Source organism: Vicia villosa, linkage group LG2, assembly GCF_029867415.1.
Source record: "Vicia villosa cultivar HV-30 ecotype Madison, WI linkage group LG2, Vvil1.0, whole genome shotgun sequence".
Lineage (NCBI taxonomy): Eukaryota > Viridiplantae > Streptophyta > Magnoliopsida > Fabales > Fabaceae > Vicia > Vicia villosa.
This window is the reverse complement of record NC_081181.1, coordinates 135,275,893-135,302,983: the sequence shown is the minus strand read 5'-3', so window position 1 is coordinate 135,302,983 and position 27,091 is coordinate 135,275,893. Positions and strand designations below refer to the sequence as shown.

General features: G+C 32.4%; 3 protein-coding genes across 3 annotated transcripts; 2 read left to right on the top strand and 1 right to left on the bottom strand.

The window, feature by feature from the left end:
- The first annotated feature begins 9,006 nt into the window (after positions 1–9,006).
- LOC131652194 (ATP-dependent RNA helicase eIF4A) lies at positions 9,007–11,362 on the top strand. The gene is made up of 7 exons (XM_058921990.1): positions 9,007–9,162; positions 9,251–9,299; positions 9,381–9,518; positions 9,833–10,063; positions 10,647–10,686; positions 10,772–10,869; positions 11,078–11,362. The coding sequence occupies exons 1-7, from the start codon at positions 9,104–9,106 to the stop codon at positions 11,093–11,095; spliced, it is 633 nt and encodes a 210-aa protein (XP_058777973.1). The 5' UTR covers positions 9,007–9,103; the 3' UTR covers positions 11,096–11,362.
- Positions 11,363–12,187: 825 nt separating this feature from the next.
- LOC131652193 (trihelix transcription factor ENAP2) lies at positions 12,188–13,269 on the top strand. The gene has a single exon (XM_058921989.1). The coding sequence runs from the start codon at positions 12,429–12,431 to the stop codon at positions 13,161–13,163; it is 735 nt and encodes a 244-aa protein (XP_058777972.1). The 5' UTR covers positions 12,188–12,428; the 3' UTR covers positions 13,164–13,269.
- A 2,749-nt stretch (positions 13,270–16,018) lies between these two features.
- On the bottom strand, positions 16,019–24,157 carry LOC131652192 (uncharacterized). Its single transcript, XM_058921988.1, has 4 exons — positions 23,665–24,157; positions 21,665–21,727; positions 20,376–21,094; positions 16,019–16,329 (listed from the first exon to the last, which is right to left on the bottom strand). The coding sequence occupies exon 3, from the start codon at positions 21,088–21,090 to the stop codon at positions 20,377–20,379; it is 714 nt and encodes a 237-aa protein (XP_058777971.1). The 5' UTR covers positions 21,091–21,094; positions 21,665–21,727; positions 23,665–24,157; the 3' UTR covers positions 16,019–16,329; position 20,376.
- Positions 24,158–27,091: the final 2,934 nt, after the last annotated feature.

Here is a 27,091-nt window from a genome sequence, read left to right as displayed (position 1 = left end):
TAAATCATATAAATAATAAAGTACTATAATATAGGTATTGTCATTACCAGCTATGTGTTTTTGACTGACAATGGCGGCAACTATATTCTTATCACAATTTTACTCACTTTTCAAATCACAGTTTCACTCACATAAGTACTCCTCACTTAAGTATTCTTATCACAATTTTACTCGCTTTTCAAATCATAATTTTTTTAATAATTTTTGTATGCAGGTCTGTAGTGGAGTGTCATCATCTTCTAAGGGGTCAAATCCCTAACATTTAGAGTCTGTTTTGCATTAAGAAGAAGTTGAAAAGAGAGAAAGAGATGAGAAAGAAGATGAAAAGAGAGAAATAGATGAGAAATATAGAGAATTGTAGTATTGTTCACAACAAGAGAAATTGATAAAAAATAGAAAAGAGATAAGTAGAATGATAAAATATTTTTGTTTATTTTTCAATTTTAAATAATTTTTGCCCAGTTCTCTTTTTAAAACTTTTGCAATTTATTGTGATTTTATTATTCAAACATTTTTATTTATAGTTTTTCATCGAGAAAAAAAAATATTTTTTCATCTTATTATTAATAATATTAATCATACTCCATGATATTTATTACTATTTCACATTTCTATTAATATATATAGGAGAAAACTTTTACTTTTGATATTTTTAAAATGAGAACAAGGGGTATTGGTTGAAAAGAATAATAAGTGTGTGTCTCGATTCTATTTCCTCTCGGACATGAGTGTTCAAAACTAAATCGGCCCAATAGAAAACCGTAAAATCGAACCAAACCAAACCAAAACCGCAAAAAACCGCATTTGGTTCGGATATGTTTGGACTATTTTTTAACAAACCGCACGGTTAGGTTTGGTTTGCGGTTTGTATTTACAAACCGAATCAAACCGAACCAAACCGCATTATGTTACAACCTTCAAACTTCTATTAACTTATATTCAACCCAAATTTAAACCTATTATGCCTTAGCCTTATGATTACGAATGATTTTCTCTTCCTCACACTTAAGGTTTTAATTTAAGTCTTCTCAAATCTCTCCTAGTGGTATTGCAATTTCTTCTCATCTTCTTTTCCAAATACATATCACATATTCTTTTCTAATATTTCATATCTTAAGTTCTTTCTTTTTCATCTTATTTTTTTATTCTATCACATATTCTTTTCTAATATTTCATATCTTAAGTTCTTTCTTTTTCATCTTATTTTTTTATTCTACTGTTCTCTCTTTCAATTATTTTTTTAATGTTTCTCTTCTTATCTAATCGCATCTCTTTTGCTCTTTCTTTATCATCTTTTCTAATATTTGATCTTCTCTTTTTTTCTATTTCATTATAATGTTTTTTATATTATTTTATGCTACTATTTTATGTTTTTTATTCCACTTTCATCTAATATTATTTTTGTATATTAAATGGAAAGTTGTTTTTCAAATATGATGAATTTTGTTGTTATTTGATAACGCATAAATGAATAAATACAAAGTTATGTTGCCATCAATATGTGTATGTATGAATCAATAAATTTTTGTAAAAAAAAAAACGAACCAACCAAATCAATCCAAACCGCATTGGTTTGGTTTGATTTTATTTTTAAAAGTCAACCGAACCAAACCGAACCACACACTTTTCTCTCTTGCGGTTCGGACGATTTTTTACGTCAAAACCGCCCAAACCGCACCGCGAACACCCCTATTCTCTGACAAGGGAAAAATTATAAGATGTGGTGGATCCAACACTATTTAAGTCTCTCTGCTCTATTTCTCTACACACCAATTAAAGGAATTATAGCATTTCTCTTATATTTCTCTGTTCCCAATTGCTCTTCAAAATTTTAGTTAAAACAAACATACCATTAATAAAATTGTTTCTTTCAAATATATTGTAATCTTAAGGGCATCATGTTAAATAAGTATAAAAATATTATTTAATTTGGAATCTATTTTTATCAACTTAATACGTATTTTAATGTTAACTTAAATTAACTTTATTATTCAATTAATTTTAATCAAAATTATACCTAATTAATTTTAATATATATATATATATATATATATATATATATATATATATATATATATATATATATATGAAAATTTACCATTGAACCAAATATTTTTGTAAATGATACCTAAACAAAAATAATATTAGTATACAGGAAAAAAATTATTATTGATCTATATATTTTTATAGATGAAAAATGATATTTCTGATTCAAATATTTTTTATTCAAAAATGGTATACGGAAAAAAATGTATTATTGATCCAAATATTTTTATATACGAAAATTTATTATTGATTCAAATATTTTTGTAAATGGTACCTAAACAAAATTAAAATTTGTATACGAGAACAAATCTATTATTGATCTATTTATTTTTAGAGTTTAAAGGTAGTGCACTGTCAGTGTAAACTAACTTTACACATATAACCAATCAAAATCCTTACACTTGCCATGTCATATTAGTTTTTTTAAATTAAAATTGTGTTTTAATTGGATACATGGTTGTGATTGGTTGACAGTATAAAAATATTTTACGCTGTCAGTGCATATCCCTTTTTCTCTTATTTTTATATACGAAAAAATGATATTTATTATCTGATTTTTTTATATACGAAAATTTACTATTGATCCAAATACTTTTGTAAATGATACCTAAACAAAAATAAAGTCTATATACGGAAAAAATCTACTATTGATCTATATATTTTTTATATGAAAAATGATATTTATGATCCAAATATTTTTTATTCAAAAATGGTATACGGGAAAAAATTTATTATTGATCTAAATATTTTTATATACGAAAATTTACTATGTAATTGATACCTAAACAAAAATAATATTTGTATACGGAAAATAAATCTATTATTGATCTATATATTTTTATATATGAAAAATGGAATTTATGATCCAAGTATTTTTTATTCAAAAATGGTATAAGGGGAAAAAATTATTATTGATCTAAATATTTTTATATACGAAAATTTACTATTGATCCAAATATTTTTCTAAATGATAATTAAAAAAAAATAATATTTGTATACGGGAAAAATCTATTATTGATCTAACTATTTTTATATACGAGAAATTGTATTTATGATCAAATATTTTTATATACGAAAAAATTTATTATTGATCTAAATAATTTTTTTAACTTTCTATTTAATATAAATATATCATGTAAACAAAAACGTGTAACAGACCAGAACCCATATGTATGCACAGGTTTGTTACTAGTTATAATTAAGCATAAAAAACTTAATAAAATCTTGAACATTAAAAAAGCTTCTTCACATTCTTCTGTCGACTTAAAATTTTATGAGAAAAAAGTGAGAGAAGGCGAAAATTCACTCTGTCAGTTTTGGAACTTCTTTAACTATGGTTGGACTTCTTTTATTTATTATGACTTGAAATTTTTCAAGTTGACTTATATCCATCACATAGTTAACATAAAGTCACAAATTTTCCTACTTGAATCCTAAAGGAACATTTAGTTTTATTCTAATGCATGTTGTATTTTTACAAAGTAGTATATCCTCCAAGTCTTTCCAATGATTTTTATTATATGATGTCTTTACTACCTTTTAATTTATAAATAGCTCCAAGTCATCCATATATGATTTGCAAAAACTGCATCCATCAATCTTTGATACGTAGAATTGACATTCTTTAGACCAAAAGGCATCGCTTGGTAGTAGTAAGTAGTTGTAATTATTGGTCATGAAAGTTATCTTTGCCGTATTTAACTACTTTATATTGATCAGATTAATTATTATAATCCAAGTAAGCATCCATAAAGCTAAGCATTTTGTAACATGATGATCTGTGAATCAACCTATCTATTCTGGGTAAGGGTATGAGTCATTAAGGCATGTAAAATTTAGGTTTGAAAAATTCACGCATATTCTCCATTCACTCAAGGATTTCTTCAACATTACCACATTAGCCAGACAAATTGGATACTTGATCTCATTTATGAACATTCTCTCTTTCATATTCTTTAATTCTTTGTCAACATATATCCCCATGTCTTCCCCCGCATTTCATTTTTTCTATATGAGCGACTTGAAAGTGGCATTGAGGGAGAAACGATGACAAATGATATTAACATATATCCCTTGCATATTTAAGGAACTCAAAGCAAATAAATCTACGTTCTTTTATATTCAGAGGATCAAATCATATCTTCAATTTATGTCAATGAGGTGCCCAATTTTTTAATATGGAAAGCTTGAGAGCTGATCTTAACTTCTTTTAAGTCTACTACAGGAACTAACACATATTTTACTTGGATTCATGTCTAAGAAGTTGAGGTCGCGAGAATTGGGCCTTGGTGGCGGGCTTGCCGATATTGCTTCCTTCTTTATCCCGAGGTCGCCTTCACGTCTATGGATATTTTCCATGTGTTGCTTTCCTTGCCTTTTATGTAACACTATGCCCAAACAGATATTTCCTTCAATAAGTCTGCAGGTTTTTAGGCAAGGGATTCATTGAAATGTTTGGCTTTAAGACCATTTTGAAAGGCTCACATAAACATCTTCTGGTTAGGATTCATCACCTTAATTGCGGCTTCATTGAAAAATGCCAAATACTCACTTAGGAACTCCGAATATCCCTGACGCACATTTAATACACTTGTACTGGACACTTTGTGGTGCTTGCTTGCTGAATATAGATGGATAAGTTTTTTTATAAATATATTAATATCTGGCTATAGAGAATTAAAGGAGGTTAATATATCATTACAAGGCGTCCGTCTTAACATTTTTAATAGAAGATTGTGATTAAGAGACTATTTGTGTATTGACAGAGGTTACATGCTCCTAAGGATATCCTTTTTTCGTCAAATGTCCTCGACTTGAAGTTTTATGGGACTGAGGCTTCCCAGTTCTCTAGAAAGAAGGGTTGGAATCTAAAACCTACACGCCCTTCTTTTGTTTGTTGTCTTATTAGTATTGTTGTTGGATGTTCTGAAATGCTCAATTTCATGGTTTGATTCTATCTACATAATTCCTCGACAACAACATGCATCTATGTTAAGCCCTATTAGTCGCCATTATTGGATGTAACCATTGTGAAAAGGAAACCATGTTAATAAAAAACTATTGAAAACAGTGTGGCCTAGATCAATTTTATTGGGTACCACGGTGAACGCCAATTGCACTTGTGGTAAATACAATAGTGGTAACCCTGCCTACAATATAACCTAAACAAAAAGTCTTTTAGGTAGATATACATAGACTTGGTTACCTAATGAAGTGTGGTGAGTTTTTAGCCAACAATTCTGGTCAAGAGTCATATGACTCTGATCCATTAAGGAGCATTGTGGATGACTAGTCCCTTATAATATAGCTAGATGTGGTAAGCTAACTTCGTGAAACATGGAGCTATATTATTATTTTGATAAGGATGATATCGCTGATAAGTGCCAAATTTACTTGTTTTAAATAAGCACTTATTAACTTAAATTACAAGTAATCAGATAAAAACACAATGATTTATCATAAACAAAATATAAAACACCCTGTGTGAACATTTTGACTATGTTATTCATGAAGACATGTGAAATCAGAGCAACTCTTCAACAATTGTGTCACAAAGCGATGAGTAGCAGATAATTCGTTGGGCGAAGCAAGGGCTTGCCCAAACAAAAGCAAGACAAATTAGAGAAACTTTTCAACAACTTTCTCGCCAAACGATGTTAAAATTTTGTTAGGCGATGTTAAAAAGCAACCTTCCAGAATCTTTTTCTCAAGATGATGTTAAAAAGAAACCTTTCAGAATTTTTCTTGCCAGGTGATGTTAAAAACATGTTAGGCGGTGCTAAAACTTATTGGGCAAAAACAAAGGTGGTTCAAATGATATATGGGCTAAGTAACTTCGAGGTGAATGAAGGGTTGGCTCACTGGGGAAATAGGGTCTTGCTGAGCGAAAAATATGGCGGAAAAGATCACTTGGATGAGCTCGAAATGAATTAATGTGAATAAAGGTAAGCTCGCTCAGCGAGCTAAAGGCCTTGCTATAAGAAAAATGTTTGCACATATCACTATAAATAGAGGTCGTAGCCACTCCATTTGGGACATATTGTAGAGGAAAGACTTAGAAACTTTGGTATAACTTGTTGTTGTATTCACAATAATACACTCCATGAACAAAAAAAGAGAAAAAAAGAGAGGACGATCGAAGGCTAAGTGATGTACAAAAAATAGAAACAGATGACATTCAACTTCTTTCTTCCAGGTCCTCATTGTTGTTAGACGACGAGACCTTATCTAGAGGGGGGGTGAATAGATTCCCTAATTCAAAATTACAAGTTTTAAGGTTTTTGAAAAGAGTGTGAACTTTGGCTAGCAGAAGTTTCACGTTTAGATCGAAAGCCGTATAAACCGAACAAGTTATTGGAACTCAAATACGTGCAACCGTGACAATCAACGTTAACAATTCAATTCTCAAATTAACAAATCAAGTAGGCACGAGCCAATCAATTTCTAATCAATTAAAAACACAAAACGGTAAAGTGTCAAATTATCAAACACTTGGTGTGAGATTTATTTTTTAGAAATTTCTTTCAAGTTTGTTGATATTCAAATCCTCTTGCAATCAAAGTGATTGTAAGACTATCAACAACTAAACAATGATAAAAAAAGAATTTCTAGAAATTTACTATGAATCAATCGCTCAATCAATATGTTTAACAATTTGATAATGGAAATTTAAATGTAAGAGATAAAGAGATAGATAGAGAGAAAGAGAGGGCACAAGGATTTGTTTAGGCAGTTCACCGATCATCCTCGCTGCAACTACGTTTGACCCAATTTCCAATTTAGAATTGAGATATCAATCTTACTATGCAAAAAATTGTTTAAAAGAGATGTCAAGCAATCTTAACATACAAACCCTATGTTTGATGTTGATCCTTGCACTTCTCTTCCCTTGATATGAGTTTGATCAAGTCACCCAACAAACACCAGTTGATTCACCGTCTCGCACTACTCCTTAGCAATAAATCACTATTCTTCGAAGCTTTTACTTGGTCGAATCCAAATTGCAAGTTGTTGTCACCTAAGATTACCAATTGATTTACCGTCTCACGCTACTCCTTTGCAAGAACCACTTGTTCTTTAAAGCTCTTCACTCAATCGAATCCATTTGCGTAAATCTTATCGAAAACCTACAATTCCACACTTTGATCTTGGAGTAAAACCCCTCACAGTTTTTTCGATGAAAACCCCCATAATTCTCAACCCAACTTAGGTTACAACAAACCTAAATTGAACGTTATCAACAAAGTCTAGATGGCACCCAAACAATGAATGACTATGTATAATTTGTTTGTGTGTATGCATCAAGGTTGAAGTTGATGTGCAATCTTAGTATGTGTTTATAGTTTCATCAAGTTGAAAATGATGCATGTAGGATGTAAGTTTAGCGATGCAAGTTGGAGGCAATAGGAATGCTTATAGATTAAAAAAATATGCAATTTTTTCAGAAAATTAGTTGTATGCGTCAACACATATAAGTCATGTGTCGACCTATGTAATGCCATGAGTCGGCTTGTAACAGGTTATTAGTCGACATATAGAAACAAAAGCTACAAGTTTTAAAAATGCAGCACATGTGTCGACTTAAAGTTCATATGTGTTGACACATAATTATAATCTTGAGAGCATGTGTCGACCTGAAAGCTTGTATGTGCTGACACATACAAACAAAAGTTACATGCTTCATTCTTGAAGTACATGTGTCGACCTGAAGAGCGTATGTCGACACATGCACTTATGTTTTGAGTAAAATATGAATTTTGAAGCCTGTAACTAATTTTTAAAGCCTTGTAACTGGTTTTTGATGCATGACATTTATTTCAACCATGTTATAAGTGTATTCTAAGATTCCTAATGCAAAGGTGTGCATACCAACTCAGAGATACCGATTAATGTACATAATTGCAAGAGTTTTTCCTAAGTTTTGACATCATACAAAACAACTAATGGGCAGGTGCACTCACAATTGTACAACTACTATGAGTAAGAGTAGCTAATTTTTCTTTTGTTGGGATTATATATAGTTGTTCGGATATTCATGTATCAATCTTGATTATGGTGTTTTATAAAAATCTAAATATGATTTAATGTTGATGAACTTCTTCATGATTAATGTTTGCTTTAGAGTAGCTAACTAGAACATGTCTTCATGATTGTGGAATGATATTGAGAAATACTTTTTATTATTAGATCTAAGATATTCAAATGTTGGAAGCTAAAGTCTAGATATAGATTTAGATCGAGCATCTGTATATACTATCAAACTTTAATGCTATCATATTCGTTAATAGGTTGAGAGATCGTTTATTAGGTAATATGATTAATTTCAAGATGTTGATTTAGCGATAAACAACGAACCTAGAGCGATAAACAATAATATCAATTGTTGATTAGAAATGCATAGTACTGATCAAGATAGTATTAATTAGAAATGCACGAATACATAACGATGAAATCTAACTCTCACTAGCTTTCTCATATGACAAAACTCAATTTTTTAACCATTATTTCAATATTAATTTTTCAACAGAAACAAAATATTAAAACCCTTCCTTAAAATCATAAGAACTATTGAACAATTTTAACATTGCACTAGTCTCTGTGGAGACAATAAATTAAATACATACTTACTTTTGTCCTACAAACACTTGCACAGTAAGATAATGTGATGGATAACTCTTTCCCAAAGATGCAACCGAATTTTACGAGCTTGTTATTAAAAAAATATACTTTTTTTATATTTTTGCATTTAAAATGAATGACGAATTTGAAATTTAAAAAACGATTATATGAATGTGATAAATATTAAATGGAAATTATATTTAAGCATAAACAAAATCTTAAAAAAATTTTAAATTAATAATTTTGGGATATAACTAAAAAATGATTTTTTTTAATCACATTATTTACTTTCATATTTAAAATAAACAAAGCATCTAATTTTGAGTTTATTCGAATCAAATACTCGTGTGTATTAGTGTGAGAGAGGGAGACAATTTTTGTTTCCCATTGATTTGTTTAGCTTGCAAACTGTAAACGTAGACTGCAGTAAGCGACGAAGATGGTTATGGATAGCATAGAAACTCCGTCTTCACCGTCTCCGTCTCAGTATCAGATCGGGTACTTTTCATTCATTCATTCTCCATCCCCTTCTATTTCTCTTTTCAATTTCATGTTTCCCAACCCTTTTCTCTTTTTCCATCTTCAGCCACCCGCGCCATTTCTATCTCGCAGTAGACAGACTCCAATTCAAAATGGTACCATCATCATCATCATCTTATCTTTAATATTTGATTTTTGAATTTGATTAGTGATGATAATTGCTTGATTGGTTGCAGCAAACGTTGGTTGATCTTCTCGATTTGGTGGGTCAGCGTTCTTGCTTACCAATTGTTGTCTGTTGCAGCACTCGCGATGACCTTGACTCTCTCTGCTCCTCTCTTTCCCCTCTCCCTTTCATTTCCTCTTCCGCATTGGTACTTTTCTTTATCCCTTTCCTAATTTCTTTTGGATTTAGAACTATTTGCATTGAATTGTTATACAAATAGCTTGTACTTAAGTGCTTATATGATAATCACTTACGCTATAAGTGCTTAATTAAGCTGTTTATCTAAAGGGACTTAACTTGTTCACATACATACCTGGCATGGATTTAAGGAAAATAGATAGATAGATAAATGTCACTGGTATTTAGATTTCTTTATATGTGTTTTGAGTGATGTTTTTGTGTTCTTCCTTGCTGACTTTTTGTTGTTCGCTCTACTATGTTTCCTTTGACATGTTTCGTCAGTATAGTGACCTTGCTGAAGATGAGCGTGCTTTTGTTTTAGACAAGTTTTGTCAAGTGGCGACGAGGTGGAATCAGGTTAATCATGCTGGAGCAGGAAATGAGGACGATGTTGGGAAAGATGATAGATCTCATATGGTTATTGTCACAGATGCTTGCCTTCCTCTTCTTACTTCTGGGGAGTCTCCCATGAATGCTCATCTTCTCATTAACTATGAGTTACCGGCAAAAAAGGTATTGTACTTTTTCTAATCTTTCGGTAACTCACATATACTATGAGACCTGCAAATCTCTGCATATGTTTTCAGGACTCTCTTTGTAGTTTCTCTTACATTGTGCCTTATTGTATTATTTTACTTTTCACAATCTTCACTATATTATTACTCTTTGTGGTGTCACTTGACTAATATCCTGTTGCTTGCACCGAAGATTCTTTGTTGATTAATCAAGTATATAGAGCAGCAAAAACTGCCCGTTGGATGATGTGTTGTTGTTTCTTTTATTCCTGAGATTGTACAAGTTGGCATTTGTGATGGTTGTTTTTTTATTCGTTAGATAAGTTCATGTAAATCAGGTGGACCCTTATGCTTTCTCCGGGCTTGCTGTATAAGGTTTCTTTTGTTTCTTCAGTTAGTTTTTGTTTCTCAAGAATTGTCCATCTTTATACCTAGCCGCATTTTGCTTTCTGAACTGAGGAAGAATGCCGGTCTTGTGATTTATGTGTCGTGAAAGTGGTGTGTATCTGTGTTTCTGTATTGTATCTTTCTCCAACACTAACTTCCGATTCTCTTAATTTCCATTTTTGTTTTTCATACAGGAAACATATGGAAGGCGGTTGGCAGCTTGTCTAACAGCTGGTCCTTTTCTGCTTCTTGTTCTATAGTTTGTTAAGTGATAATTTAGATTTTTGCGTCATTGATTAGGTTACTAACTAATGTGTAGATGGAATTGTTATCAATATGGTTGTCGGTGGAGAAGTGGTAACTCTAAAGAGTATTGAAGAAAGCACCGGTATTGTCATGCAAGAGATGCCAATGCAAGTAAGTTTGTTTGCCAACTCTTATCAAATTTGCTTGACTCTATCAGTACCAAATGCAATTCATTTGAGTATTTTAACCGAGTACTAACCACATCTGATAGGAAAAGGGCTTTGGTAATTTTTATTTGGGTTCTATTTTAAAGTTAGTATCAACTTTTAGCATGGTTCTTTAATTGCTCTTAAAGATATATATGTTTAACATATTGCAGATTCTTGACATTTTATGATGTTAAACCTTAATCCTTACTCTGGAAGAAAGTAAAGAATTTGATTGTCTGCTTCCATGAATCGATGAAGACTTGAAGATCTCCCATTACTTTGAATACTGCGTCATTAACAACTAGTCCTTTCTACACACAAAATATACTATAAGGTTCTTTTTTCTGTAATTGCTTTGCTTGCAAGGACAACTATATGCTGTCTTTAACAACTAGTAATTTTATGTGGACAACTAGTAATTTTGTCTTTGCAAAGTGAATTCCTGTGGCAGTTTAGTTGCTCTCTTCATACTTCTACTGCATAATTCCGTTCACCCCACAAATGAACAAACACAAAATTCTCTGCTACTCTTCTTCATTCAGTGCTTACCAGAATGCTTCAACAGTATCACAAATATTATTTCCTGATTTCTAAATTGGTGCTAGACATTCATGCGGGTTCAAGCACCATCGAGAGATAGTATAATTGAGATCATTGGTTTAAGATTTCAACCGATTCCATAATAAGATTTTTGCTTCTGCTATTAATTTCTCCACCATCACGTCATTGTGGCAGAATGCTTTCCCATTTTTTGCCTTTCAAGTAGTCCAGATGCAAGCAAATCACACCACTTTTAAGCTATGTTCACAGCTCTCTCTCAACCAATCAATGATTCAATCCTACAAATTTATCTAAATGTTCAGCTCCATCCATCATTTATGATTGGGTTACTTAAAACTGGAGTATATAAAAGATGGAAGAAAAAATGGCGATTAAATAAAAGGATACAAATGTACTGAAAATATAAAACATAGGTGAAATAAAATATATTTTCCACTATAAACCAATCATCACCATGAATTCTTCTGCATCATATTACTATCTCCGGTCCCATTTATAAGAAAATATTCTCTTTTTAAATATATTGTTCAAATACATTATTTATTCAATGTATCTAAAAAGAAATATTTTCTTATAAATGATTAAATAATATATTGCTATTGATTCACAATGTAAAAATAACCATTAAACTCAAAAGTCAAACAAATATCATCACAATAAAATCGATTTACTTCTTAATTGAAGTTTCTAATATTTTTTTGAAAGAGAGTTTTGGCGTTTGTGATTCTTCGTCGACAAAATCAGGTTAGGATTAGAAAGTAGCAGAACCTCAACCCACTACACTTCACACGTTGCTATTGCTATCTAGTCACTGTCCACCCAACAGACCAACCAAACCAAACCAACCACCGTGATCAATTCTCAACCAAACCCAAAACCCACTTTCACTTTCCCCAACTCACATTATAACACCACTCACCACCACACAAACCAATAATTCCACATAACCTATCAAATTCAATGACCACCACCAACACCCCCTCCTCCTCCCTACAACTCACCCTTTCCTCACCTCAAAAAAAACCCCAACCCATCCCATGGACCCACCAAGAAACCCTCAACCTCATCCGAGCCTACCAAGAAAAATGGTACTCCCTCAAACGTGGCCCGCTCCGCGGCACCCAATGGGAAGAGGTTGCCGTTGTCGTAGCCGCCCGATGCGGTTACGATTACAATCACCCTTCCAAAACCGCCCTCCAATGTCGTCATAAGATGGAAAAACTCCGTCAGCGTCACCGATCCGAAAAGCACCGCCTCATCGCCACTTCCTCCGCTGCCTCTTCCCGATCCTGGCAGTATTTCCGTCTCATGGACGATCTTGAACGCGGTCCTCTCCCTATCTCCGCTCGAGCTATTCCTCACGAGTACAACAACTATAGCAACGGTGAGAGAGGGAAAAATCATCAGAATCAGAGTGGTAGGTCAAGGAGTATTCATAATATTCTTCACCAGAAACCCTCGGTGGTTGATGATGATGATGATGAGGAGGAAGAGGAAGGAGCGATGGCGACGGAGTTGACGGCGGAGTTAAGGAGTTTTGCGGAGAGTATAATTGGATTGGAAAATATGAAAATGGAGATGATGAAGGAAACAGAGAGGTTTAGGTTAGAGATGGAGAATAAGAGGATGAGAATGATACTTGAATCTCAGTGGAGGATTATTGATTCCATTGGAAGGGTATTTGGATCTTCCTAAATTTTAGATTGCACCATTAATTAGGGTTTTATCTCCCAAATTTGTGTTAATGTTGTTGTTACTGTAATCATATGTGTTATTTAAGATTACATGCCCTTGTTTTGAAGGTTTTTGTTGTATTGTAGATAAACATTTCAAGACAAGAGCTGTGCTGTTTTTATGAATATGCAATTTGCAATTACATTGAATAAAATCTAGATGAAAAAACTCTCTGGTTATGATGGAGAAGAAACCAACCATGTTTATGAGAATCACACATTTGAAATTTGAATTTGAATGTAATGTTTCTAAATGTGGAGATTTGAAAGAGTTCTATTGAGTATGTATTTTTGCAGAAGCAAAAATACTCTATCATCAATCCTTAATCCTACACTACTATTTTGGATATTATGCGACAATTTAATGATGTGAGGAAGGAAAGTAGTAAATTGCCTGGGAGTTTTTGTCTTTCAATGTAAGGCACATTGAAAATATAAATTAGGCGGGTAGAATTTCCATTATTATGATTTAAAAGTTTTTTAGTTAATATTTTTAGTCACTAAAAAATTATTTTATTTTCAATTTAGTTCTTATGAACTTTTTATTCAATTTTAGTTAGTTTTTATTCAATTGTTTGGTAAAAGTAATCCTTAAGTAACATCTATGAACTAAAAACAAAGTTCATAGAAGCAAAACACAGTACTAAATAGAGTAAATTTGAATGTACTATGTACATTAGTAACTGTTTGGTCACTGGATGGAAAGATTTAGTTGGTCTGAAGCTCACTTTTCTGGCTTTTGCGATTCATAAACAGTTCTGCTCTTTTATTAAATAGTTGTTAGTATTATGTATTTGTTTGTATATTAGGTTTTTGTTTATATGTCACACACAATATTATATAAATAAAACATATACACCTTAAAACTCAATTTATATAACACATTTATGTTTTGATATTAATTTCATTATTTATAGATTAGTAAATCATTAAAATAAAATTAGAACATATATAGTCTTAAAAGAATTATATTAATAGATAGTTTAATTGTTTAGTTTCAGTATATAGTCTTAAAAGAATTATATTAATAGATAGTTTAATTGTTTAGTTTCATTTCAAATTTATATTATTTTATACATATATTAATTTACAAATTATTATAACCGTAAATAAAATTAAAAAAAACAAAATTCGTAACAAAGGAAACTATTATAGCATCTTCAATACGAAGAGACATATTTATAATTATCATTGGAGTAAAAATAGTTGAAATTGCTTATAAATTAGTTAAATGTAATGTGATAATATTGACCCACAAAATATAACATAAACAATCAAATAAGTGATGCTATTAAATCATTTTCTTTTTCTTTTCTTTCAGCTTTTTATACATAATTTGGATTGTTTAAGAATATGAATTTAATGGGCTTTGGAGCCTAATTCCAACTTTCTATCATACTTATAGAAAGAGGAGTAATCTTCCTCCCACCTCCTAAATTTTACTTGGCACCCCTTTAAAGTGGCAGTGATTACACATTTGCACTTGTTATAAATGATTGGATTTTCAAAAAGTTTTGACAAATTTCAGATTTTTTATGCAATTATTTGATATTTCGTAAAATTTCCTGTTTAGATGTAAAATTATCGGATATTTTGAAATATTATTGGATATTTTGCAAAAGAATGTAGAAATACAGGACATTTACAAATTTCAAGTAAAAACTTAAGGTTTTTGGGAAAACTTATACAAAAGTATCGGATTTTTCAAAAAATCCGGAAAGAAGTTACTAGATATTTCAAAAAATCCGGAAAGATATTAAACCTATCGAATTTTTTGAAAAATCCTATGTGCACCGAAAAATTCGGATATTTAGAAAAGTTCAGTAGGTAGTAATACAAATATTTTGATTTTTTTTACTATTGTAACAAAGTATTGCAGATAAAACATATACATATAATGCAAAAGCGTTATAATATCTACAAAATAAATTATGTCGACTTCTTAGATTTGGGTAACACTTGTTAAGTTTTCTAGATCTCTATATTTCAAAGCAGCAACTATGAATCTGGGAGCCGTGTTGTATTTGGTCATGTCGTTCACAAACATTCTTTCATGATCTTTTAAACGATCTAATACGTCATTCCCATTTAAAGTCCTTAGCTAGCATATAATTGTGAAACTCACACCTGACCGTAACCTTTCGGCCGCTTCCACTTGACACAAATCTCAGCATAAATAGACATTTCACGTTCATAGTATAATTACATGCAACTAACCAATATAACATGCTACTAGAAGTACAAATCTTCTTTCACATTCATATAAAAACAAACTAAATAACTTTGAAAAAACATTACATAATAGTGTGGGGATTATTCTTTCCACCCCATAAGGTGTGACCCATACCTCTAAAAATCCAAAAATGCTCTTACTTTATATGGAGATGCATCTCTGAACGCACCTAAATCACACAAGTTCTTCGTAATTCAGCCACACACCTCATTTTTTTTCCAAAAACGGATCCGAAGATGCATCTTCGAATATTATTTGGGTGTATCCAAAAATGCATTTCCGTAACACCCCCTGAATGTTTTCTTAGCAGCAACCTTGTCCTAAATTTGATATTTTTTAGGCCAACATATTTTAGGTAATTTTTGCCATAATTTAGAAGGAAAGTGTAACACCCCTTTTTATACCCCAAATATTTAACATATAATCAGAGAATAACATGCATATAATTCAAAAGGGCGTCACATTGATGCTTTTAGAAGAACTAAAAACCTAAAAAAAACTGACAGCATTTATCTACACAGCAAAATACTCCTGGTCATTTTAATAACACTCAATATCAAATCACACTTTAACCTGGATATGCATTCACAGCGGAAATATATGATACTCATGTGATTTATAATGATTCATGTCCCATACCATGATCATACATCGACTAGTAGTCTCAATTCAACATAAAACATAATCAAAAGGTTTGGCTTGTAAGCCTCTCAAAAGACATGTAACCAATAAATAAGTGCACCAGTCATAGCATAATACATACACAAACATAACATGAGTTCAATACACCTAGTCTACCCAGTGTTACATGACCAGAGCATCGACTCACTACCTAGTCTCCAATAACCAAGGAAGAACCACCGGCTAGGCACACGCAGCCACTAAACTCCAGAACCTGCATGTCGCCAAACGAGGGCAACATTAAAACAGAAGGGTGAGAATACGAACCATTATGAAGAAGTATAACAGAATATAATGGTTAAATCAACAATTCAAGTAGTTGGTCATACTATGTAAAACATGATAGATAATAGTAATCAACACATATTCCACATATTATCGAGCATACAACAAGCTTAAATAGTATAATATTTCAATTCTACTATTATATTCTCCATTAAGTACACAATCATAATTCTTACATATTCACACATCTAATCAAATATGTATTCAAACTCCACTCGTTTCAATTATCAAACTCATACACATATCAAAACTACATCAACTTCACATAATCAATTATCGCATAATTTTAATGTGACTCAATGCAAGATATGTGACGCTATGCATGTGGTACCGATTTGTGAACCCAAAGTTTCACCGCTTTCCGATTCAATATCTAGAATCCAAGCCACGCTTCCGATCCGGACAAGACCAAAGCCCAACAAACGTAAACATATAGTTTACCGCTTCCGATTCACTTTAGAATCTAAGCCTCGCTTATGTTTCAAAGCAAACCACCTTTGTTTCAAGGCATCCATGATATGAATGTATGTACAATGTTAATCAAACATATGCAATTAAGATCATCTCTACCATCTTAATATTTAGCATATCACAATAATTCACTCAATGAATTATCCACAATATTGTACACAACATTCTCATCACATAATCATTATTCACATATAAATAGTCAACACACAATTCCAATCCACTATTTCAATTAACACTATTAATTAATATAATCACATGCTATCTCTCAACTTATCAATTATATAGAATTTATTCATTTCCATGTTAAACTAATGATTCATCAAGATTTTATCATCTAGTTATTCATGAAATTAAATTTTTAAACCATAATAGATATATACTTCATTTATTATCTCTATTAGGAACCTATTTTTCTTTACCTAGAATTTAATTCCATTCATACACACATATTTATCAATTATTCTAATACATATATATATTCATCACATTTCATTCAATGTATGTAAAGTATTCACTTTTTCTTTTAATTGAATAGACCATGTACAGTAATGTTTCTACTACTAAATGGATTGGCTCACGTTTCTTTGTGGCCAATGTTACATCACTGCAGCATTTGTGTTCTTTCCATAGCATATATTATACTTCCCATTAATGAATTGTAATAATATTTCACATGTGTCTATCACCTAATTTCATTTATAAAATATAATGGCTATTCACGTTGGAACTTGACCAAAGCTAAACAACAATAGCCAATGAACAGTAACAGTGGCTACATCTATTCCTAAGCATGCTGTCACGTTTTGGATGACCAATGGTACATCACAATAGCATGTTCATTCAATATAAGGTGTTGGTTCAATTTGCCATGTGACTAAAGCTAGCAATGAATGATTATTTTTTAATCACTAAGTGTATTACTATTAGTTGCTGCTACCGATAAAGCATAATAGGTATTCACATGTGGACCTTTATTAAGCTAACATTACTAACCAAGTGGGTAAATCAAAAGGGGAGTCACTGAAATAAAACAGGGATGAAATAGGACACTTTTTATTTGATCCATCAAACAACTGTAGCGAAAATAAATAAAGGTTATACCCAGAACCCTTCTCTTATATATACGTTCAGTATCCGCTTTGCAACCATGCTATTCATTCACTAATTCATATAGTGACATCATGCGGTGCCATCCATCACTACCCCACCCTCATTTTCGTTTTCAAAAAAATATATGAACACAGGGTATTTGGAAACCAGTATGAAATCTTGTTTTCAAATCCAAACTTTCTACAGATTTCAATATACTAACAGAAATTAAAACACATACAATATGTCAATCTAACAATTACCCCATTATACTAACCCACAATGATTTGGGATTCTCCCCCTTACCTCTTGATTTCTCCTCCAAACCCTAGCTTTTGCCCCTTGTTGTTCTTCCCCTTTTCTTCTTCTCTTAGTCTCCTTTCTCCACTTTCTCTTCTCTTTAAAAAAAATTCAGCAAATGAAATGGTAACTCTCCTTCTCATAAAACCCTTACTAACTTAATAACTTATTATCTTAATGGGCTTAAGAAAAATAACACCCCCAAATTACTTCTACTTCTAATAAATAGGCCCAATAAATAATATGCTCCAACAAATAATATTATTATCCTTAATATTATATTCCAATTAATCCAATTAAATCCGACTTTTTCTCAAATAAGTAAAATTCAATAATAATATTATTTCTAATATTATTTCTCTACATACTCCACTTTATTAATTCTTCGATTAACCGAATAAATTCTAACTTCACTTAATAATTTGAACACGTTTCTCAATAACACCGACGATCCAATTAATTATCAAACTTCGTCCAAATTAAGTAAATAAATCCTTATTTAATTTAATTAGCCAAATAATAAAATTCGGGCTGTTACAACTCTCCCCCACTTAAAATATTTTCGTCCTCGAAAATTCAGTCGACACAACCATCTCAACACCAAAACCACATTCACTCTCTCTCTCTCGATTCATACTGATACCAAACGTTCTACACTTACGACCACACAAAGCTTCAAAAGATGTCATTCCAATATCTGAAGAAAATACCATGCAAACACAAAATCCATTCGATGCACAACTTAGCAAGTCTCTCCATCGAATAATCCATCTTCATCGGAATAAAACGAGCACATTTCGTCAACTATCCCCACTGAACCAACTCACTTCACAATTACTCGATGCCTCGCCAATCTCGAAACCAAATCCATAGAGATACTATCTCACTTCCACTCGAAAATAGATAACTGTTCCACCAAACAAAACAGTTCCTGACAAATCCAACTTAAATATACAATTCCGGCATATCCCTCTTCATATTTTACCACTACACATTTCCTCAAATCTCGATACATCATTAACACCATGATTAATACTCAAATCATTACGATGTTCCTCATCCAAAATTCTCTTTTTCCTTGATTAATTAATATCATCTTGTCAAAATATCACAAGTAGGCTTCAACATACCAACTTAACACACGAAGACTTCGCTTCACAACCAAACTCAACTCTTGTGATCACTCAACTCATCAAACCTTGATCCAAACAAACAACGCCTCTTACATTCCAAAACAAACACAGCGGCAAGAAACTCCAATACATACATCGAATAATTCCTCTTATGTACTTTAAGTTACCTTGAAGCATAAGCTATCACTTATCGATATCTGCATCAACACACCTCAACTCGAAATCCCATATCCAAGAAAATTCACTTCTTCCAACCAAAACTCACATTCAGAAAGCTTTACATAACCTTCTTATCTTTCAGCACCGATAGAACAATCCTTAAATGTTTAACATGATCATCGTCGCTCTTAGAATTAAATATCCTCAAGAAACATTACCTCATAGAACCTTCCTTCTTCTTACTCGACAAACAGGGTAACTCTACGACTATACCCTCAGACAATGAACCTCTTCTCAAACGATTCCTCAAATATACTCTTCAACTTCTCCTTAGTTGCTTTACACGCTACTAAGTTAGTAAGACAAGTTTATCTCGTTCAATACGATATCGTCTCCTATTGACAATAGATTAAGGGTGATCAAGTCCTCAATTTGTCAATAGACAATCGAAAATCATAATGAAACATAAACTACCGTTACTAAACTATAATAGTGTTCCTTCAAAACTCTCACTCGAAATCACTTAAAACACCAAGATTCATAATCTCCCCTTAAAGTTACAATTACTTGATTCAACTCCAAACAGTTCATACCAATTTCTCATCAAATGGGTCTAGCGGAAAACAAACTAATTTAATCCCAAAATCTCTACCAAGATGCTCAACGGATAATTCAAACACGTAAAGGAAATAGAAACAAAGTCACAACAGTTGTATCAATAACTACACTTCCATGCATAACAGATAAAACATGAATCCAATCTTATAGCACAATCCAAAAATGAAATAATGCGTTGCACCATTATCAATAATAAAGCACGTACCTCATATTAACTTATCCTTAGAAGTAGTCTCAGCACCAGGCAACGCAAATGCTTTTCCTTTCGCTTGATCCTTCCCTGGCTTATCGCACATGGCACAATTGTGTCCTTGCTCACCACAACTGTAGCAAATCCTACTCGAATCAACTCCACAATCAACAGTTTTGTGACCCGTCTCGCCACACCTGTAGCACTTAATCAGAGTAGAAGCTCCTCCCCCACTTGGCTTCTTACCAAGACCAGATTGTTCCCTCATGTCATCATACGATTTCTCACGGAACTGTTCTTCTCCTCGTTTCAACTGTAGAAACCTCACTTCTTTCTTTCCACGCACATCTTCTGGAAAATAGTTTCCCAAAAATGCATCACAGAAAAGAGTCCAAGTAACTTCAATACCTTCTATTTCAAATCTCCGTACAGTATTACTCCACCAAACGTCAGCTTCTTTTGTCAGCATGTGAGTACCAAACTGTACCTTCTGTACATCAGTACAACTCACGACTTGAAAGATCTTCTCAATCTCTCTCATCCATGCACGCGCTTTGTCCGGTCCATACCCTCCTTCAAAGATCGGCGGGTTGCACCTTTGAAAGTCTCCAAAAGCACGTAACTCATCCTTTCCTCCATAACCGACATTCTCTTGCGGCGCTTGTCCAATCGCACCAGTCCACCTCATCATTGCCTTAACATTAATGTCAACATTCCTTCCTGTAGCCATCGTCCTAAACAACCAAACAACCAGACAAAACAGTATCGATCGTGTCAGATACACGAATCAAATACAACAGGATAAAAGACATTAATAACCTTGACCAACTGGTCGACCATGCTCTGATACCACTAATGTAACACCCCTTTTTATACCCCAAATATTTAACATATAATCAGAGAATAACATGCATATAATTCAAAAGGGCGTCACATTGATGCTTTTAGAAGAACTAAAAACCTAAAAAAAACTGACAGCATTTATCTACACAGCAAAATACTCCTGGTCATTTTAATAACACTCAATATCAAATCACACTTTAACCTGGATATGCATTCACAGCGGAAATATATGATACTCATGTGATTTATAATGATTCATGTCCCATACCATGATCATACATCGACTAGTAGTCTCAATTCAACATAAAACATAATCAAAAGGTTTGGCTTGTAAGCCTCTCAAAAGACATGTAACCAATAAATAAGTGCACCAGTCATAGCATAATACATACACAAACATAACATGAGTTCAATACACCTAGTCTACCCAGTGTTACATGACCAGAGCATCGACTCACTACCTAGTCTCCAATAACCAAGGAAGAACCACCGGCTAGGCACACGCAGCCACTAAACTCCAGAACCTGCATGTCGCCAAACGAGGGCAACATTAAAACAGAAGGGTGAGAATACGAACCATTATGAAGAAGTATAACAGAATATAATGGTTAAATCAACAATTCAAGTAGTTGGTCATACTATGTAAAACATGATAGATAATAGTAATCAACACATATTCCACATATTATCGAGCATACAACAAGCTTAAATAGTATAATATTTCAATTCTACTATTATATTCTCCATTAAGTACACAATCATAATTCTTACATATTCACACATCTAATCAAATATGTATTCAAACTCCACTCGTTTCAATTATCAAACTCATACACATATCAAAACTACATCAACTTCACATAATCAATTATCGCATAATTTTAATGTGACTCAATGCAAGATATGTGACGCTATGCATGTGGTACCGATTTGTGAACCCAAAGTTTCACCGCTTTCCGATTCAATATCTAGAATCCAAGCCACGCTTCCGATCCGGACAAGACCAAAGCCCAACAAACGTAAACATATAGTTTACCGCTTCCGATTCACTTTAGAATCTAAGCCTCGCTTATGTTTCAAAGCAAACCACCTTTGTTTCAAGGCATCCATGATATGAATGTATGTACAATGTTAATCAAACATATGCAATTAAGATCATCTCTACCATCTTAATATTTAGCATATCACAATAATTCACTCAATGAATTATCCACAATATTGTACACAACATTCTCATCACATAATCATTATTCACATATAAATAGTCAACACACAATTCCAATCCACTATTTCAATTAACACTATTAATTAATATAATCACATGCTATCTCTCAACTTATCAATTATATAGAATTTATTCATTTCCATGTTAAACTAATGATTCATCAAGATTTTATCATCTAGTTATTCATGAAATTAAATTTTTAAACCATAATAGATATATACTTCATTTATTATCTCTATTAGGAACCTATTTTTCTTTACCTAGAATTTAATTCCATTCATACACACATATTTATCAATTATTCTAATACATATATATATTCATCACATTTCATTCAATGTATGTAAAGTATTCACTTTTTCTTTTAATTGAATAGACCATGTACAGTAATGTTTCTACTACTAAATGGATTGGCTCACGTTTCTTTGTGGCCAATGTTACATCACTGCAGCATTTGTGTTCTTTCCATAGCATATATTATACTTCCCATTAATGAATTGTAATAATATTTCACATGTGTCTATCACCTAATTTCATTTATAAAATATAATGGCTATTCACGTTGGAACTTGACCAAAGCTAAACAACAATAGCCAATGAACAGTAACAGTGGCTACATCTATTCCTAAGCATGCTGTCACGTTTTGGATGACCAATGGTACATCACAATAGCATGTTCATTCAATATAAGGTGTTGGTTCAATTTGCCATGTGACTAAAGCTAGCAATGAATGATTATTTTTTAATCACTAAGTGTATTACTATTAGTTGCTGCTACCGATAAAGCATAATAGGTATTCACATGTGGACCTTTATTAAGCTAACATTACTAACCAAGTGGGTAAATCAAAAGGGGAGTCACTGAAATAAAACAGGGATGAAATAGGACACTTTTTATTTGATCCATCAAACAACTGTAGCGAAAATAAATAAAGGTTATACCCAGAACCCTTCTCTTATATATACGTTCAGTATCCGCTTTGCAACCATGCTATTCATTCACTAATTCATATAGTGACATCATGCGGTGCCATCCATCACTACCCCACCCTCATTTTCGTTTTCAAAAAAATATATGAACACAGGGTATTTGGAAACCAGTATGAAATCTTGTTTTCAAATCCAAACTTTCTACAGATTTCAATATACTAACAGAAATTAAAACACATACAATATGTCAATCTAACAATTACCCCATTATACTAACCCACAATGATTTGGGATTCTCCCCCTTACCTCTTGATTTCTCCTCCAAACCCTAGCTTTTGCCCCTTGTTGTTCTTCCCCTTTTCTTCTTCTCTTAGTCTCCTTTCTCCACTTTCTCTTCTCTTTAAAAAAAATTCAGCAAATGAAATGGTAACTCTCCTTCTCATAAAACCCTTACTAACTTAATAACTTATTATCTTAATGGGCTTAAGAAAAATAACACCCCCAAATTACTTCTACTTCTAATAAATAGGCCCAATAAATAATATGCTCCAACAAATAATATTATTATCCTTAATATTATATTCCAATTAATCCAATTAAATCCGACTTTTTCTCAAATAAGTAAAATTCAATAATAATATTATTTCTAATATTATTTCTCTACATACTCCACTTTATTAATTCTTCGATTAACCGAATAAATTCTAACTTCACTTAATAATTTGAACACGTTTCTCAATAACACCGACGATCCAATTAATTATCAAACTTCGTCCAAATTAAGTAAATAAATCCTTATTTAATTTAATTAGCCAAATAATAAAATTCGGGCTGTTACAGAAAGCACATACATAAATTGCTTCAAACATACTACACGTTTATGAAAAAAGTCATACAATTATCAAAATGTACCAAGCTTACATAATTTGTTTCAAAAATAGAAAGAAAAATACAACCAAACATAAGCTACTGGGTATGTCTAACCCACAACTTCTCCTCTGCCTGTACTGTAAGGCATTTCGTGCCTTGACAATCATGCCTTTTACAAGGGCTAACTGAGGACTATCTTCCTGAAAAATCCCGCCTCTATGCTCGATCTCTCCATATCCATAATATGACGGCAGATCGCTGTCACATCCTCGATGTGGTCATCCATAGCCTCTAGTACCTCCTGATTAGATGCCCTATGTGGTCTTCTAGAAGCGTCTAATGTCATGACAGGGTGTGACACCTTATAAAACTATGTCATGTAGCCGTCAACATAAGTCCATTCTACATGAGCTGGAACTCTGCAATACTCTTTTGGTACCAAGTGACTCTCGAAATTCTCAAGTATCGCATCAAAATCTTTGTGGTGGATGGTCGAAAGGGAGAAATCAGATAGGGGGTGTTAGAATAATCTGCAAATACCTAAACTGTCGTATCACTTGCTCGGGGAAAATAGGATACATCAGACTTGATCAATATGCCAATCATCCAAAGTATAAAGAAATGGTGTCAAGCGGACGCGTCTGGAGGTGAATGTCGTATAGGCACAAGGCAGAGTCATATGCTCTATGACGATGAAGATACACCCGCAATGGCCGAATCACATTATATACTCTGTACGACGCAAATGCAACATCATGTGGCTAATCCTCAGTGTAAGTAGGCACACGTTCCCACCCGGGGATATGAGGAAAGTAGGATACGATTCATCGCTGAAATATGGTTCAGATAAACTATTAATAACAAGTGTAACAAAATGAATTTTGATTCCTAGAAAAACAATCACTACCCCTTAGCCTCAGCAAGACAATTAATACATGTTTCACCCTAGCTTCTAAACCCAAGGCTAAAGGTAACATGATAGAGAGAGAAAAGGCCCAAAGTCTGAGACAACTCCATATCACACTATAATAACAAAACAATAACATGTACGGTGGAGAGAGATAACACAACATTCATACTCCTAAAAAGGTAAACAACATATGGCGCGTGTCACACAAACATCGAAACACATCTGAAGAATTTCCTAACAAGACACTGGCCTAAGACAACAACCCAAATCTCACTAAATCTCCAACGAAACATGAAAATAATTTCTTTTTAATCCAAACTCATCAGGGAAGGTGACCTTTCCCACTTTCATCGATTGAAACCATGTAACTTTGATGCTAAAGACAAACTGTAATTTGGCCTGGCTAGCTTTGGCTTAAGGAAACTTGTTCTAACACTACTACAAAAAACACGTTACACCTCAGACGCGAAATGAAATTCACCTCGGCTATAGAAGCGAGGTTACGAATGGCGTTATGAAAAGTTGTCACTTTATCCCTTGGTGTTTTAAAAACCGATGGTAAAGTTATTTGCACAAGGGTTCGAATCCCAACATCTGCATTTTAATAATTTTCAAAACTAGCGCATCATACCTCTCGGTTTATCAATAAAACCGAGGGGTAAGATAGATTTTTTTAAAACTCGTTACATTATTACACAAAATATTAAAAAATTAATTTTTTTACAAACTACATTGTTTACACAGAATATTACATTGTTTAAACAAAATATTAAAGTAAAAATTAATTTGTCAGTGAAGATAAATTGATGGGTCTTCGAATCATCGAATTTTAGGGAAGACCAAATGATGAGTGCCGATATATTTTTACTTTCTTTTATTTTGCTTGTATTTGTTTTTGATATAAAACAAAAAAAGGTTAGATAAATAAATGATTTTTTGCTCAAATAAATATTTAAGAATACAAATCTTTATCCCAAATAATTTCTTGCCATTGCAGTCCATCATAGAGATCTTTTCATGGAAAATGCTCTTGAAAACCTTGAAGTGTCGGATGTAAATAGTTTCAAGCGCTTCATGATGTTTCATTATCTTTTTTTGATATTCAAAATGTTTTTATTTTGGAAGTTTTTATGTTTCACGTAGATCACTAATGCAGTGTCTTGAGCGTTGATACTCATAAAATGGACGACAAAAATTTGTTTAAGAACGATGATTAATATCCTTAATAATCACGCCAAAATTATATACCCTTGATTTTGTCAAAAATCGAGAAAAAATATTTACCCCTCGATTTGAGTAGAAAATCGAGGTGAATAAGTTTTTTTAACATTACATTATTTACACAGAATATTAAAATACAGTATTACAACAAATGCAGTTTTATCATAGTCGCTCTTATTCTAACTTCAAAGGATTGAATGCATCAAATTCTAAGGAGTTATCTATTCCAGCTAAGGAGTTATTTGTTCCAAACATTGTAAATTTTTTTCTTCACTTGCAATCCATCACAAAGAACTTTTTCAAGCTTCTTTAAGTTTCAAGATTTCATTATCTTGAACGAATATTTTCATGAAAAATGCTTCCACAAGAAAGATATATAGTGGTGGATGTAGATAGTTTGTTGTGGATCGATGTCTTGGAAATATCTTGAGCGTTGTTCCTATATGAGTGTAGATAAGAGATTCGTTTGGTTGTGTAACAAAATCCCTTGGTGTTTTTAAAAAATCGCGGAAAAAGTATTTTATTTTTTAATAGAAAAATAAAATAAAATAAGGTAACCCCTTGGTTTTAGTAAAAAACCGAGGTAATAGGGTTCAAGCAAAAAATAGTGACTGATAAGAATTAAAAGTAACATGTCATGTTTCCATTTCAATTTTTTATCAGTCACCATTTTTTGTATGCAATTTAGACCATTTTAAGAATAAATTTATCAATATTGCAACATAAGAAAAA